Source organism: Diadema antillarum, unplaced genomic scaffold (assembly GCF_040938485.1).
Source record: "Diadema antillarum isolate AM-2024a unplaced genomic scaffold, OU_Dant_1.0 seq00000330_RagTag, whole genome shotgun sequence".
Classification (NCBI taxonomy): domain Eukaryota; kingdom Metazoa; phylum Echinodermata; class Echinoidea; order Diadematoida; family Diadematidae; genus Diadema; species Diadema antillarum.
In genome coordinates this window covers 83,347-101,739 of record NW_027271347.1, presented here as the reverse complement: position 1 = coordinate 101,739, position 18,393 = coordinate 83,347, and the positions used below count along the sequence as shown (strand labels likewise).

The 18,393-nt window shown below is 37.6% G+C and overlaps 1 protein-coding gene across 1 annotated transcript in view; it reads right to left on the bottom strand.

The window, feature by feature from the left end:
* Positions 1–7,060: 7,060 nt before the first annotated feature.
* LOC139730728 (uncharacterized) overlaps positions 7,061–18,393 on the bottom strand; it is a 28,926-nt gene continuing 17,593 nt past the window's right edge. The window contains exons 6-8 of the mRNA XM_071641593.1: positions 14,584–14,730; positions 11,556–11,617; positions 7,061–10,689 (exon numbers count right to left, since the gene is read on the bottom strand). Of these exons, the coding sequence (XP_071497694.1) occupies positions 10,165–10,689; positions 11,556–11,617; positions 14,584–14,730 (734 nt within the window). The 3' untranslated portion in view covers positions 7,061–10,164. The remainder of the gene's footprint in view (positions 10,690–11,555; positions 11,618–14,583; positions 14,731–18,393) is intronic.

Here is an 18,393-nt window from a genome sequence, read left to right as displayed (position 1 = left end):
CGGTCATCTATTGTGATTGCTGAATGTCATTTCGTCCATCGAAGATAGGTACACCCTGACTGAATGAGTGACCCTCCAAATTTGGAATCCGGTGTTTTCGGTATCATACTTGGCGACGTGTATATCATTTCCTCTTGTGTGGCAGACGTACATTCATTGCAATGACGGTGGAAATATAATGACAAGGACATTTTGACGATATATTAATGACAGCAGAGCTGATGGTATCTTTGAAAGTTATGAAATTTTAAGATTTCACATGATTTTATGACACCACGAAATTTTCCCACATGTTACAGGAGCACGACTAGAAACAGGAGAATGAGACCGAAGACCGAATTAGGATGGAGCTGATCTATACCATAGGATATGTACTAAATTATTGTGCTGTTTTAATCTAGAAATATAGAAATTAGTCACCGGAAAGTAAAATGTACGTCTTGTAAGAGTCCAGACTATTCTCGTTCCTCTATTAAGGGACCTTGAAATTGTTCGCGAATGGATTTTGTTTGTCATCTTTCTTATCTGCTTGAGGACTTTGATTTTTGATACACCAAGCACAAGACAGTCATGACAGTGCAATGAATTACCGATGGACAACCAATCTTTCTTATTTTTTTTCTATTTTCTGTTTCAATTTCATTTTTATTTTCCATCTGACAAACAGTGCAACTATACTATCACCATGTCATCATCAATCACCAATCATACTATCATCATACCGTTGCCATGTATCGGTGTTATCATTATAAGGGCTCCAGGAATGTTTTTATTCCATTTGGAGAAAGGAGACTTATAGACCAAAGAGATAGATAGATAGATAGATAGATAGATAGACAGATAGATAGATGGATATAGGATATATATATATATATATATATATATATATATATATATAATTATATATATATACATATATATATATATATATATATATATATAGAGAGAGAGAGAGAGAGAGAGAGAGATAGAGAGAGAGAGAGAGAGAGAGAGAGAGAGAAGTTTAAAGGAAATAAAGTTTGGGGTGGGGGACCTCGCGACCCATGTGCTATTGCACATTATTAACGTTTTTATTGTTACTTATCATCATCATATAGAATGACTGTACTGTGTTGCTACAAAATGTACTGTGATATATCTGCATCATTCTCTCAATCTCCATACTGTTTAAGTGATGATTACATTCACAATAATCATTTTCATCAGCAAAATCATCCTCTCATTTTGACATATATATACATATATATATATATATATATATATATATATATATGATATATATATAATAGACATGTACATTGCATATTTTGTGGTTACTTTGTGTAGATGATCGTCTGTCTATTAACATAAAGGAGGAGAAATCAAATTCATGCATATATTATGTGCAAAATGCGATTCCTAACAGACCGTCCCAATTTAAAAAAAAGCATGACCAGACAAAACAAAACGAAATAATTATTTATAGTCCTATGATATCTTGAGGAAAGGAGATTCCACAAAAATACTCTGCATGACGTCAACGATCCATCCATGTCTATGTCACATCCTTCACACCAGACCAGGTTACCAGGATACCACGGCGCTTCCTTTCAATGGTGGGGCATGCTGTTTGTCTCATCTACTTGGGAGGGGGGGGGGGGGGGGCGCAAAGTGAAACAAAATCAAAACAAAACTCTTATAGAGTCTACTAATGCTAATTACTTGGGGGGGGGGGGCAAAGCAAAGTAAAATTAAAAAGAAACTCGACAGCTATATAATTTTATACTCGTACACGGTGAACTGGTACGGATATTATTATGATACGTTTCCAGAGTCCAATATGCTTCGCTGTTTGTGTATCTATAGATGAGTCAAATGTGTACACATTTCCCACACAAACCTATGGACAGCAAATAAACTTGGCACACAGAGGGTTAAGCAAGAGTGTTGCTGATAAACACATATACACACACCTTTTTTATTTGACATACACACACACACACACACACACACACACACACATATATATATATAATACACACACACATACACACACATACACACACACACACACAAACACACACACACACAAAGAACAAATTGAGGATACATTGTTAAAGGGAAGTAATCGCTGTTGTCGGGTTTGTTTGTTTGTTTTTTTTTTTGTAATCCATGCACGTCATCACTCAAAGTTGTTATAGCGCAATGGCAACATCAAGCAAACAGTCAACTTAAAGGAGAATGAAACCCAAATAACCAGAATTGAGGAATGCAGCAATATCAATAGAACGCATCAGCGAAGTTTGATTAAAATCGGACAATCCGTTCAAAAGCTATGAATCGCTGGATGAGCAGACTTCAACACTTTATGGCGTCACGCATGGACAATGATACAATGAAACTATAAAGAAAATTAAATATATTTTCATTTTTCTATCACAATGAAAGAGCATCTGTCTCTCCTCTTTCAGAAAGTAGAAGGAAAAGGAGGAATGTCACTCTTAACATAGGCCTATGTCAGCAATACGTTGAGGGAACGTCTAAAAACTTTAAATCAAAATCTTAAAAATGAATTTTGGGGAATTGTCATTTCTTCATATCGTTGTATATTCGTGACGTATGTAGCAGTCTTTTCATCCAGCAATGACTGCACCCAAACTTGTTCATAACTTTTCGACGGGTTGTGCGGTTTTCCTCAAACTTCCATCTTCTACTAATATTAATTCATTCATTCAATCCACACATTTATTTGGGTTTCATTCCCATTTATATAAGGAAACTAAATCCCAAATGTCACTGCGTGTGGATTGAGTAAAAGCGGTAATATTAGCAGACACATCAGTGAGTGTTAAGGAAAATTGAGCAGTCGATTCTAATATTATAGATTTTTAAAGTTTTGGTGCCGTCATCGCTGGATAAGAAGACTATTGCACTTCATGACGTCATTATGGACCACAATATAAAGAAAACGTCAATAAAATTCACCATATTTTCACTTTTCCACCATAATGACTTACCTCTTTTAGAAAGCAGGGAAAATGATATTAACCTTTAACATATGTCACATTAACAAGTCGATGGAATGTGTACTTCTTAGTATGAAAGAAAATTTTGATTTTATGGAATCCCCTATATTTTCGTTATATTGTATAGTGTCCAAAATGAAGCCATGAACTGTAGTTGTATCCTTACCCAGCGATGACGGCACCGAAACTTTAAAAACTCATTTTTTAATTGACTGCCCGATTTTCCTCAAGCTTTCATTGATGTGTTTTACTGCTGTTGGAGCTTTCACTTAATCCACATTGAAACAATGTATCTGGGTTTGGGTTTCCTCTAAGTTTTTGCCAATTTGAAATTTCGGCCTACGTTTTTTCTTATTATTTACGGTAGCAACTACAATTCGATGTAATGTTCGCTTTATTTGATAGGCAGAGGCCAGATTATACAGTTAATGATAACATGGTTTCAGTGTAATAACCATTTGATGACGCTAATTCTTTGTGTGTGTGTGTGTGTGTGTGTGTGTGTGGAATGACGTACAATAGGTGGAGCAAAACCAAACGAACAAAATGGCAGTAACAGAAAACAAGATACAACTCTATGTGCTCTGTAGGTGCATAGCAGCTTTCCATTTGTTTTGGCCACAAAATTTCACTTATTTTTTTTCTCAGAAAGAAAAAAAAAGATTAGGCACGGACAGAACTTATCCGTTGAGGAGGAAATGCAAAAACATATACGGTGTACTCTGGTTAATTTACCAAGAGCAGGTCTGACGAAAACTTGCGAATTTTGGTGCTCAAATTGAAGGGAGAGCTGCTCAATACCTAGAACACACAGTTTCCAATTTGTCTGTTACTCTCTAAACTTTCACATTTAATCACTTTGTTATGTGTGTCTCTGATATTTTTCCACCAAATATTTAGTGATCTACTTCTCTGAGTTTTGTTTTCATACAAAACAGCATATAATCAGGACGGAATTTTCCTTTAATGTGAATAAAGCAGATCATTAAACCGGAGGGATTATCGTTGCTTTATTGCTTACATTCCTATGCTCGAAGATTCCCCATGTCCCAACTGCAAGAGATTATTCTTGTACCTTGAACAAGAGTGAGAGTTCATCCACGTTATCAGTGGATAATCATTTCCATTAATATGGCAAACATAAATCTGTTGTATCTCACAGGACTTCTGTCAACATCTTTTTAAAATTGAAAGAGAAACTTTATTAGTCCTACAGCTCCTTTGTCAATCTATATCCTTATATGTAATGAAGAACCACCCCTCAAAAAGAAAAAAGAAAAAAGAGAGAGAGAGAGATAAATAAATAAGCCCAGGAAGTCACAACAGCTCCATTTTTTATGCTTTTGTTTGTCTTTGTTTCGTGTTGTTGTTGTTGTTGTTGTTTGTTTGTTTGTTTGTTTGTTTGTTCGTTCGTTTGTTTGTTTGTTTTTTGGTCTTTCCTAATCTATGCACTATAGCTTTGCACAATACAGGCTGTATCTCTCTATGCCAGCATGCATAGGTACACTCATACACAAACACACAACCACAAAAGCACCATGGCATATGCAAAAACATAAGCTGTATTCATTTATGCTATCTGAAGGTGAATGAAGCTCCCTGCAGGAATAATACAGAGCTTGATTTGTTATCATGGTTGTTAGATAAGCTATGTCCTGATTACTCCAGCATGCAGCTAGACAACATCAAAGTCTTGGTGACAGAGGTAGTCAACACAAATTTTATCTCGTACCAGGACTAACTAATTGCTGAAGACACAACCAAGGTGAAGTCGAGGAAATAAAATCAACACTATTCAGATTTCATAAAATAGGCACATTTTAATATTCATTCATAATGAATACAAGACAGAGTAATAGCATTTTACATGACTATCTTTTATGCTTCAATTTCATATGTACATTTACTGTACATCACTGGTGATAACTTTTCGTGTTACTGATATGAACAAAAACATCTGCTTATGAGTTGCAACTTACAACAGCATAAATGTTTAGAGGCATATTACATTTTACATGTGCACATACATATTCGAGGAAAATCATTAACTAAACAGCTGCATGAGATAATAAACTTCATGATCACATACACATGAAGTTTGTATTTGAACAAACAAAAAAAGAACAAAATTTTATGATCAGGTTTTAAAAAAAAAAGTTGTCATAAACCTGATGAAAACTATTCCAGCATAAGAGTTTACAGTTGCAAATTGTCATCATTGTTATTCTTCAATTCAATTCAATCAATTCAAACCCACATTCCCTATTACACCAAAATCACAATGACCACAGGGAATGTTTCTCGCTTACTGAATAAATGCTGAGCTGGCCAAATAAAAGAATAAATGCAACAGTTCAGTCTTACGGATAACAGACAACTCTGAAATAGTATTGTGCTCTTACTTCCAGTATGTGATCATTTAACAGATATTGCATTGAAACAGAATAGCACAATTACGAAAAACATCCTCATAAAGATTTCTCAATTAGGACAACTCATAATACATACATGCACACAAGCAAGATATCTCCAAAGTCTTTTAAAATTGTTGCTAATAAAATAACTGCACACATCTGACATGACAACAAAATGACTTTACCAGCATTAATGACTTTGACAAGGCTCTCAGGATACTGATCATTTCATAAGGGCAACCATTCTTAACATGTGTTTGCAACAAATGAAATAATTATGTGGATTAAAGCAGTGTTTTCTGGCATGCATACTTATACTGTAAAAGACATCTCTTTGATGCCTACGCACAATATGTCTTCAAACTTGTCACTCTTATCTGAACAATTCATTTCTCTCCTGTTATCACCGAGTACCTGGATTCTTAGAATTGTCAAAATCCTCTTTTAGGCAGTTTACAGTTAACAAGAATTCCAAAACTCTGTGAAATCTATTAATACTGAACATTGCAGAACTAGTAGATATTGTTTAACTATTTAACTTTACATGATTTCAGATTACCATGGCAGTCCATTTATTCAGGAAAGAAGAAGAAGAAGAAAGTCCATGCTTTGTTCTAACCAATTTCCATACTGCTTCAGAAATCCATTAAAGCAAAAACACACTTTGGGGAATAATGCTTTTTCCAAAATGAGCATTCAACATTTGATAGGCTTTGATAGCATGGAGAAAAAAGCAAAGGGGGGTCCAGAATGAAGTGGAAATGTCTCACTTGCCTTTCTCACTTACACTCACAATACTGCACTTTGTCTACACACATGCAATGAACCATAACGGAAACTCATGCAACTTTATATCCTTGAGGGCAATTCCGCAGTTAGGTGGACATGACATGGATAAAAGAAATGTGCCTCTTTATCTTACTCTTTAATTTAGGTATCAACTAATGCCATGGATGTTCACCAATCACTAAGGTCTTTCAAATTCAGTAGAATTTATTTTTCGTATTTATTGATTTTGCGAGATCTAAAACCATCATTTAAAATGTACATGTGGGACTGGGGATGCTGAAATTCACTTAAATGCAAATTACAGTGGGTTGCTTTGAAATTTTTTCCTCAAATTTTTGCTAAAAGGTAAAAGATGAATACATTTAAATACTCCAGAAGTCATGTGACATTTTGTCAATTACAGAAGGGTGAAATGACCTGCGGAATTACTCCGGACAAATGTAACGTTACTAACCGTAACGTTACTAACCATGCATTTGGGGGTCTAGCTAATGAATTATCAGTCGAACTGCTAAAAATATTTGCGTGAACATTTGTCATGATGCCATAATTGAAATTAATGCAACACTTTGTTTGAAGTAACTTGAAATTTTGCACACTTTTTGTTACAAGACATTGATTTTTTTTTGTCATGTCCTTTTTTCGTAACATTACTAACCAGCCCTTTTAGTTGCCATAGCAATTTTAATATTTATTGGATTGTGCTCATTCTTTTCTATATCATAGACCTGGGGAGGATGAACATGTTTTAACATGATTTTGACTTGAAATGAATAAATGGTGATTCAGCAGTAAAAATAAATATCTAAATTTCTTTAAATGTAACGTTACTAACCGCGGAATTGCCCTTAAGCTCATCAGCATACCTTGTTTGTTTGCATGTTTGTTTGTTTGTTGTTGTTTTTTTTTTTTAGTTATTGTTCCACAAAAGGCAACATGGCAAACAAACCACGATTTACTACATGAGTAGGTGTAGTGTAGTTGCCTTGTAGGTTAAATTTACAAACTGATATACATGTACAACTGCTTACTTAGACATTGCATCCTGTTCGAGTAAATAAATCAACACAGGATGGTTGTCACAGTGCATTTTGCTCTTAACTTGAATCAATAAAGATCTCTGAAGAAACTATGAGATGGGCAGCCATCAATAACTTCGCAGTGGATAACATCATAACATACCACAGCTTAACCAGTGTGATTAGTAAACGATGAATTCAGAACACTCTACTTGAACGATGTACATAGTAATGCTGGCAAAATTTGTGATTACACACACACATGTGCGCACACACACACACACACACACATAAAATAGATTCATATTCCTCAAGTGAGTCCTATGCATCTGCCATGAGCTGTGTAAACACCATTACTAATGCTATCATTCAAATCACATACATGCATTAATACTAGTAGTATAGAAACAAAAGTACTTGTGCTATAATACATCGATGAACAATAAACACGCCAGGAAGCTAAATGCACCAAGCTATACAAATGATACAGAAGTACATACTGCAAATAATCATCAACAAGGAAAGACATTAAACATGCAATGATTTGGCTTGAGATACAACATCAGCTCACTAAATGTTTATATTTCTTGACGAATACCAGCATTCTTCATCCTGCTGCGGTAACATATTTCTCCTACTGCTGTATGTTCAACTAGATGGTTAAACCATGTCCAGCATTTTTGTTTGTTTGTTCAACTACGACCAACAGCTTCTGAAGGGGGTTTCTACAAAAAGCGCCTACATAATGAGATTGCTTTCTCCATTGCCTATCTTGCTTGCTTACAAGAATCTGACAACTCCACAATAAGCCCTACAGAATACACTGCTTCCAAAATTATCAGAGAAAAAAAAAAATCTGTTACATTCCTTCGGCAGTATGGTACAATAAGTAAGGTCCCTACACTATTTTCCTTGCAGTCTCTAGGAAAATTATACGAGAGTACATACATACTACAAACGAGTGTTGTAACTCTCAGGCAGAATTGCATTGATGGTTTACACCTTATAGCAGCAGCTTTTTGTTCATTAATTTCATCTGTAGTACAGCAAATTCAAGCTTTCAATCAAGAGCAAATAAATAAACTATTGTATTGTATAAGAGCAAACTGGTTTAAGGATAAGATCATTTCATCATTGCATTGTATTTCTGCAATTGGGAGGATTACTACAGGTAAAGAATCTAAAGCCCAACGGGGATTCTTGCACTTATAATCAACTATGTGGCAGTTACTACATGCTACAATGTATTTGCATAGGTTACCAGGGTGTTTTTTTTTTTTTTTCACTGGTTTGCTCCATTTTCCTCTTTGGTGCATATTTTTCAAGTATATATGCAGAAAAAAAGCACATAATTTTGGCTCTAGAAGACCTATGCTTGAGGTTAATAATATGAAATCTATTACACACACACAAAAAAAAAGTATCATAACCCTACCAGAGGTGATATCAAGGGATGTATGAAGATTTCACTGTTTCCTTTGCAAGTGACGTTCCTCAAAAATTTATCATGAGGAGATTACTTTGGACACAGCTAGGCACAATCCATGCATGCAAAGTGCAACGAAACTTCCTGGACCCCCGGGATGTTGCTTCCAGGTTCCAAATATCAACTTGTGACATGCTTGACATAACGTTGAATTTGCCCGAGTCAACCACACAGGAATCAAGAGACCTGCCATAACTGATGCTGCTTCAGGGTCCTAAATTTTGCCACTGCACAAAACAGTGATAAAAAATTACAACTTTGGCAGATGCCCAATTTCTCTGACTCATGTAATGTTGACTGCATATGCAAGATGTAAACTTTGGTTTGTTTTTTCTTAGAAATACTGGTTGAAGGAAACCCAGCCATTTGAAAACACTTATTTCATTAATCAGGGCACACTCAGTTTCAGAAAATGGAGTCAACAAAATACAAAATACAAAAAATATGCAGTGCTTTTGCATCATCATCTCTAGTGCAATACCATTTTTGTTTGAAAGCTATTCAATTATGAACATTTTCAAAAACACCTTTGGTGGTAAAAAAGCGCAACTTTTGCAAAATATCTCCCTCACCATAAACCTCTACAAAAATACTCATTAAAATAGTCTGTGTCTTTCTTTTTATTTGCACAACCCCTCGATTTCACACAGAGGACTTAACCTGAGCAGCATCAACCTGAAACGAACCAGAAGATAATCATCTGGCACCTGTACATCTATTCCACTGGACAGTTTGTTTTTTTTTACAAAAAAGAACTTCTATACTGACTGCAAATACTTTGGTAGAGATTTCCCCCTATTTAAGAGAGTACTGTTTCCCAAGCTCAACCCACCCACTGTTCTCCATGCCATGCCCTATGCACTTAGCCTGACTTTCAGTTTGATTCTGCTGCTCCGCTAGTGTAAGTCACGACTCTGATGACCTGGTTGAACACTTATTACTTGCACTGCATGATGTGGCACACAGGGCGTTAAGCTGGGGGCCAAGCTACGGACTAAAGTATTCCTCTTTAATCACGTTACTTGCTCTGTGATAATACACAAATACTGTGTTTGACTGATGCAAGTCAGGCCCAGTGTATCTAAGATGAGATGGATAAGTTCTCCCTTGCAGAACTTCTTAAACCTGTTCATCTCGTAAGGCTTCAAGAAATAATTCTTATCACAACATCTGCAGACAGCCTGAACTCATCTCTTAATATTCAAATGACCAGACAGTCATAATACAGGGGAAGTTTGAGTTCTAGTACTAAGGCTATATTTCTCTTGCCCTATATCCTTCCCTCTGGGCTGAACCTGACCTGTACTTCTACATACTGTCTTGCGTAGACCTACTCATAAGTACGGTAGCTCATGCTTGTACAAACAGTGGCAAGTTCTCCGGCCAGGGTGAACAGTCCATGTCTGGCCGCAGAACATGGATATTTACGGAGAAGCGACACCAGCGCTTGTTCAGCCTGCCTTAAGCAGTGCCTTCTCCTCCTCCTTGGTAGCATCACTCTGGGCTGGTGGGTCAATGGGGATGGCCATCATGATTTTTTGTCTTTTCGGCCAGTGCATGTCTGGATAGGGGAGGAACATCACGGAGGATTTCTCTTGCGGGATGATGATCTCTATGTTTTCATAGGCACTGAAGTCCCGCAGTCTGAAGATGATGCCAAGCGCCGTGAAAACCAGGATTTCCGGCACCTCAAACGTGATCTCCCTCACCCAGGCGTACTCCGAGAGGAACGTCGCCATCGTCGTGACGATGGCAAACACCATGGTGTAGACGGCGCAAACGAGTCTGAGCCGGAGGAAAATGTCCCTCTTCTTGATGCACTGCTCCTTGAAGCCCATCCCGTCCCTAAACGTGATTTCTTTCTGCCTCATGATGGTCGTCGTGATCAGCATCTGTCTGTTGATTAGTTCCACATTGTAGGAGCACCATTTGAGAGCACGGTAGATGACAAAAACAATACTGCAAACAGCAAATGCCTGAAGGAGAAGAGAATAATAAAGAATAGTGCCACAGTGAGGAGGAAAACTGTTTTATTCCTTACCCTTAAAGGGACTGTGCAGTACTGGTTGAGGTGAGGATTCAGGTTTATAACATTTTTTGGTGAGATAATGAGAAACCTGTTATGCAATATGAAAGAGCATGTAATTTCAAGAAGGATTCAATGTTTATTTGATGAAAATTGGCCTTAAAATGGCTGAGATAAAAAAGCAATCCTAATAAAATTGACACGCCACAACTTTTATTAGGATCTCTTTGTTTTACCTTGTTTTAAGATATCTCGGTCATTTCAAAACCGATTTTCATTAAATAAACTTTTGACTCCCCTTAGAATTGTACGCTCTTCAACATTTCATAGCATGGTTTCTAAATATCTTGCAAAACGTTACATACTGAATCCTCACCTCAACCAGTACAGTCCCTTTAAAATCATTTGAAATTCAAGTGTATTACAGGCAATGTAAACTCTTATTTCTACATTGCTACCTCAATCTCAAGAGAGGTATATCAGCATGCAGCTTTGAATTGTCAAAGTGATTACCCCTTACTTTCTGAGCATTATTTATGAAGATGACAACACTCATCCAACATCACATCTCATCCTTTAAATCCTCTTACCCTCTTCAAAAGATTTAACAATATCTATCGATATAAAGTGCAATGTCTACCCTCTGTATTATCTATCATTTTAATGATTTCAACATCTTGATAAACTTGCTGTTGTTGGTGGTGCTTTGTAGGTAGACAAAGGCTGTTTGAAGATGGTTTTTATTATCATTAGTATCTCTTCTTTTTGGGGGGTGGGGATCAGCAACATACTTTAAAGCTTGAAGGTGGGACTTACCATGAAGTAACTGTGGACCCACACAACACAGATCACAGATCCAAGGAAGGCAAGAAACAATACTGCAGAGGAAACAAAAAGTGATAAGAGGTGTGCATTGCTCCATTCAATCTATAATGTATCAGTGCAAATATTTACTGTCTCTTTCTCAACACTTGACTACTGTGCAATGCATGATATTGACATTGATTAATATCTCTCAAAAGAAATGCCAAACACACAGCCACTTGAAATGTCAACTGTGCAGGTTAGAAGTTTGAGTTTCTGATGCCTCACAGGGGTTATCAATAACTAGAAATGTCGCTACGGCGACTGGTATGCCTCCGCCATAATGCATGGTTCTCCTAATAAGTCTAAAGTACAATGTCTTGACAATGTGTGATGACAGTTTCACACAATTGGCAAAATATCAAAATGACAGGTTTGCCATAAATGTGCTGAATGTTCACTTTCCTAGAATTAGGTTCAATTGGATGAATGATTAAAACGTCAAGAGTGCAGGTATTTGGGGAACTGATGATTTTTACTTGACTTTTGACCCTTTTATAAGTTTATGCATTGAGTAATTTTCAAGGTATTGAGAAAAAGTATAATTTCAGTATCAAATAGTAAAATAGTATTATCTAAACCTGGCCTTTGACCTTTGACCCTACAGTTCCAAAGAGAATCACTGTTAGGTAGAACATGCATAAATATTTAAGTTTCATGATGATACCTTGAGTTACTTTCGAGATATGGAGGAAAAAGTGCCATTTAGCACTTTCACTTGACCTTTGACCTTTGACCTTTTGGCAAGAAACTTCCCACAGAATATATATTGGGAAATACATGCATACATCAAGTTTTAAAAAATCCTTCAGGCACTGCATAGATATAAGGAAAGTAGTGATATTTTGAGGAGTTGACCTTGACCTTTGACCCCCTGACCTTTGACACATGACCCGCAACTTCCCTAGATAATCACTGCCTATCGGTACATGCATATATACTAAGTTCCATGAAGATACATTTGTGCCTTGAACCATTTGCGAGATATGGAGAAAAACATGAAATTTCAACCTTTTTTTTTCACAAAATAACCTGTGACCTTTGACCTTTGACCTTTGACCCAGTGACCCTAAAATCCAAACAAAGTATTATCCCCCCAGGATATACCCTCATACCAAGTTTGATGTAAAACCACCACACAGTTCTTGAGATATCGACAAAAACAAAACGGGACGGACGTACGGACGGACAGACGGACGGACGACCCGAAAACATAATGCCTCCGGCCACTTCGTTGGCAGAGGCATAAAAGTAGAAATGATTAATATCACCAGTAGGAGTATACAAATATATACAGTGCATACAACACATATCAGCACTATGTAATGCATTCTCCTTCTTTCATTGTTATACTCATGTGATCATTTTACAACACTCTCAGTAGAATCATGGGGCAAGTGTATGCTCTAAAGGACAAGTTCACCTTATTACCTCCGCCAAGGGAGGAGGTTATGTTTTTGTTACCGTTGGTTTGTTTGTTCGTTCGTTCGTTCGTTTGTCTGTGCGCAAAATAACTCAAAAAGTACACAACGGATTGGGATGAAACTTGCAGGAAAGGTTGAGAATGACACAAGTAACAAATGATTAACTTTTGGTAGTGATCCAAGAATTTTTTGGGAATTTATGAAGGATTTTTGATATTTTGGCAGGGAGGGTCAGTGAACTTGTGAGTTCAGGCTGCGCGTATTTGAGGTTTGCATGCGCGCACTAAAGTGCATGCTCTAGTTTCTGCTGGGGTGAGGTGCGCTGTGCAGCTGAGGGTTTATGACGTAACAAAGGCTTCTATATTGGGAAATCAGCGATTTTCAGCACAGCAGGGGTGGAAATATCTCTATGGAAGAACAAGATCAGTGGTGAAAATGATTTGCATGCTTGGCGGAGGTCTGCGCTCTCAGAGTGCTTTTCTAGTTATACATGTGGATGGAGTGAATGCAGCATTATTCAATAGCAGAATGCATCAGTGAAGGTTTGAGGAAAATCAGCCAATCTGTTCTAAAGTTATGAATTTTTGCATTTTCTACATAGTCACTGCTGGATGAGAAGAATACTACAGTTTATGATGTCACAAGCGTAGAACAATATGAGGGAAACATAAATAGCGAACTTGTCCTTTTAGGTGAACTTGTCCTTTAAGGTGAACTTGTCCTTCAAGCACTTATCGCAAGATAAATCAAAGATGGATAAGATCACATTATGCTTGGAAAGCTAGTAGGCGTACCTCTAAGAAGATAAATTCAACATTCCAGATTACCCGCGTCTCTTAGTCAAACATGCAAAACCATGACATTATTTGTGGAGTATTCCCCCAATGTTTTGTACGCAACCATTTTCGTTTGTTTGTTCTTTTTCAGTCACGTCCTCAGTGGCTCATAATGACTCTTCTATTTGCTCCTGTAGGATGAAGTGGCTCTCACCTTTGAACAGCAACAACTCTCAAGCACACAAAGCAGGCAATAATCTGCCACATAGACACTCGTATCTCTATTGCACTGAAATAACAGTGTGTCATTGAAATACGCTAAAAGTTTGAATTTTCACGAGACACAAAACTAGCGCAAAAATTAAAGTGTGAAATTTTTTCATATTTTACCAGTTATTCAAAATATCCTTTTACATCTTTGATCTCAAAGGTTGGCGTATTGTAGGGGTATAACAGCCATGTTATTTGTAGTTTTTGTCACATTCTCTAGTTGTGTAGCAAGAGTAAATTTGCTGTAGGAATGCGTACCAGTTACCTTTTACTGTAGTATGTGCTGCCACAGCCATTAAACGTCGTGGCAGCAGTAAGCTGTTTGAGGTGCTTACGCAATTTTCGTGACTGTCCAAGAAATTAAAGACCTCTGAGCTTCATCTCAGCAAACCGAGCATGAAAAATAACTTGTGCAAAAAATTATGACCTTATTCAGTCATGTTCCTCCACAATACAAAAAAGGAAAGAGTTGACATGGGGGGACCTTTGATGATCTTGAATGTCACTTACCTGGCAGGAGCGCATGTCTGATGTTCCTGATCTTTGGTCTCACTACACACCAGCCCTCTGAGGCCAGCATCATGGCCATAAACAGCATTGCCTGTTCGGCACTGCGCACCACGTAGGAGCTGATCTCGAACACTTTGCAATCCCTCCCTAAGATAACAACAGTATGAGAGAAAGAATTAGGATTATATGCTTCAGATACAGAAGGATCTCAGAACTGTCAACATTCCAATATCAAAATAAGGGGGATTCCAAAGAGCACTTGTGGAGTTACTTGTGTGTGCTAAACACAGCTCAGTAGGGAAAATGATTCCCAAATTCGAGAGACTATAACAGAATTCCCTCGTCATGACATTTAAGAGATGCCTACGTTTTCAGGAAACCTTCGGAATCAGTTCTAGGATTACAGAAAGTTCAGTAACAAGAACCAGCAAAGAAATATTTCTTTGACTGCAGAAGCAAAACCAACAAGAGGAAGTTACAATTTAGCCCACTCTGACATCCCCTCCCCCACCCCCTTGATATGTGTACATGCATACATAGATTCATGAATGGCTTGTTTACAGACTGTGTCATAAATCACACTGAAACAAGTCTTAGCAAAATTTACAGCTCCTGTGGCAAAAATCAAACAAAGAAATGAGACAAACTGATAACATCACTTCACAGGAATTGAAACCAAAGATTATTCACTGTAAGAAATTAAAAGAAAAAAACTCTGCTGTGAACTCACACACTCTGTGTACAGCACACCATCTTGTTTTTCTCCCCATTTTCGCTCATAATTAAAATCAATTCTTCTATTCTACTCAAGATGTAGTGAATCTTATGTACATTTTCATTAAAAGACCAACTGGACAGTCAATTACACAACTGTAAACAGGAGGTGGTGCTTCACTTCCACAATAGTATGATCATGCTTTTCCCGCTAGCTGACTGTTGAATTAACATGATCCGTCAAGTAGGCTAAGTGCTCAAAAGCACTGATATCATGCTCATTTAGAATGTATCATTTTGGTACCAGATTCAATGTTCCCTGATCTCCCGTACTAAGCATCCTTCATATGACAAGACTAGTCCTCATATACTCTCATTTCTCTTGTTTACAGTACAAATTTGCTCAAAAACTGGTTTCTTGTGGTTTTCTCCACAAATCAACAAATCATGTTTTATTTCTCTAAAATGCCATTGCACAACAATATTCTTGTCCATGTTAGAATTGGAAAATTTCACATTATTACACACTAACTGCAGGTACAGACCCAAATATGAAACAAGTGTTTTGACCCCCCCCCCCCCCCCCCCCAACCATGCCATGTCAAAGTGGTTTGGACAAAGTTGGAGTATTTCCCTAATCGTGTGCTACAACTTGATATATGGGTAATAACTGTGCATGTAAATTAGGCAAGCATTTTGGGCTCATTTCAGCATATTTTTTTAATGTCTGGTATCCCCCCCCCCACCTCCCCCATTTAAAAAAAATCACACTCTTTTACAAAGCAATACAAAGTGACACCTGTTAATCAATGTCACACAGACGCTCTGTCATGGCTACATATCTCACTCTTCCAACAAAACAAAACATTCACTTGACCTGTCCTTTATCAAGTACGGTAGCAGCTATTGTGGTCTGTCACCTTGTAACCACTAAATCTGGAAGTCTGTGCGGCAATCCAATTATCCGATACATGACACCAACGCCTTATTTTTCTTTCTTTGACTGACAGGAAGAGCAGTGAGACGAGAGTAGCCCTGAAGCACTCTCGCTTCTATCATACATGGATCATGAGGCTAGTCTAAGATCCAAGGCACTGTAGAGTACTTTTGATACTTGATACATAGTTTAGAGCTTGCGAGTTCCAGCAGCAGGGGAAATGGTCACTTTCGTGTCTACAGTGCTTTAAAAGTTAGTGACCTGTAAACCAGACATTGTACTTTATGTCCAGGATGTGTTGTCTATATGATATAGGAAATGCACATGTCCATCATTGATGGCAGGCTTGACAGTTACCTTTTATAATACACTGCAATAGCATGCATCACTACGTTAATTGCATTTGTTTGCTTATGCAATAATTCACACAGGCATATATATGTGGAAAAACAGTATTCAGTAACAAGAGGCCTGATCTGACCATTACTGTATCATATGCCATGCAAAACATTTCCACATGTGGGATACATTAAAAAACAAGGAAAAGTAGAAATTACGCGGTGCGTAATATATGTCCCCGCCGGAAGTAGCATTTTGTAGCAAAATGTGCAATATAGGTAAAAAATCAAGGTCAAAGGTCAAAGAAGTCAAAGGTCAAAATTCTGTGTAAAAGTTTTGAAGCCCTCACCTAGTGCCATCACATAAAGCAAACGGAATCGAAATCGGGTTAGAAATGGCGAAGGAGTAGCATTTTATAGCCAATGTACAATACAGGTCAAAAATCAAGGTCAAAGGTCAAAGAAGTCAAAGGTCAAAATTCTGTGTAAAGTTTTGAAGCCCTCACCTAGTGCCATCACATAAAGCAAACGGAATCGAAATCGGGTTAGAAATGGCGAAGGAGTAGCATTTTGTAGCAAAATGTACAATACAGGTCAAAAATCAAGGTCAAAGGTCAAAGAAGGCAAAGGTCAAAATTCTGTGTAGAAGTTTTGAAGCCCTCACCTAGTGCCATCACATAAAGCAAACGGAATCGAAATCGGGTTAGAAATGGCGAAGGAGTAGCATTTTGTAGCAAAATGTACAATACAGGTCAAAAATCAAGGTCAAAGGTCAAAGAAGGCAAAGGTCAAAATTCTGTGTAGAAGTTTTGAAGCCCTCACCTAGTGCCATCACATAAAGCAAACGGAATCGAAATCGGGTTAGAAATGGCGAAGGAGTAGCATTTTGTAGCAAAATGTACAATATAGGTCAAAAATCAAGGTCAAAGGTCAAAGAAGGCAAAGGTCAAAATTCTGTGTAGAAGTTTTGAAGCCCTCACCTAGTGCCATCACATAAAGCAAACAGAATCGAAATCGGGTTAGAAATGGCGAAGGAGTAGCATTTTGTAGCAAAATGTACAATATAGGTCAAAAATCAAGGTCAAAGAAGTCAAAGGTCAAAATTCTGTGTAGAAGTTTTGAAGCCCTCACCTAGTGCCATCATATAAAGCAAACGGAATCGAAATCGGGTTAGAAATGGCGAAGGAGTAGCATTTTGTAGCAAAATGTACAATATAGGTCAAAGGTCAAGGTCAAAGGTCACGACTGAAATTCTGTGTAGAAGTTTCAAAGCTCCCATGTAGTGCTATCATATAAAGCAAACAGAATCAAAATTGGCTCATAAATGACAGAGAAGTAGCAAATTGAAGATTTTGATCACACACGGACGCACACACGGACACACGGACGGACGGACGGACACACGGACGGACGGACGGACGGACGGACGGACACACGGACACACACACGTACGGAGCCCGTTTCATAGTCCCCTGCTCGAACTCGTTCGGCGGGGACAAAAAGGGGGGGGGCAAAGGTTTCAGGGGTAAATGCATCTGTCTGATACGCACACACTGGAACAGCCACAGGGCCAATGTAAAGTGACTTCGACTGCTCTATATATTTGGCCACATACAAAGTGCCCTAACTTCTGGAAGTTAAATAGTGCAAGTACTCGTGTCATGCAATCTGTTCATGCACATTTCACAAGGAAATGTCTCTTTTCTTTTTAGCCACACACACACAGAGTTCACTGTATCCTTGGTCTGTAAATAGATCAGCATATCTCATAATCTAAGTAGCCTTGGTTATGTAAACTTATATCACACAAAACAATGATTA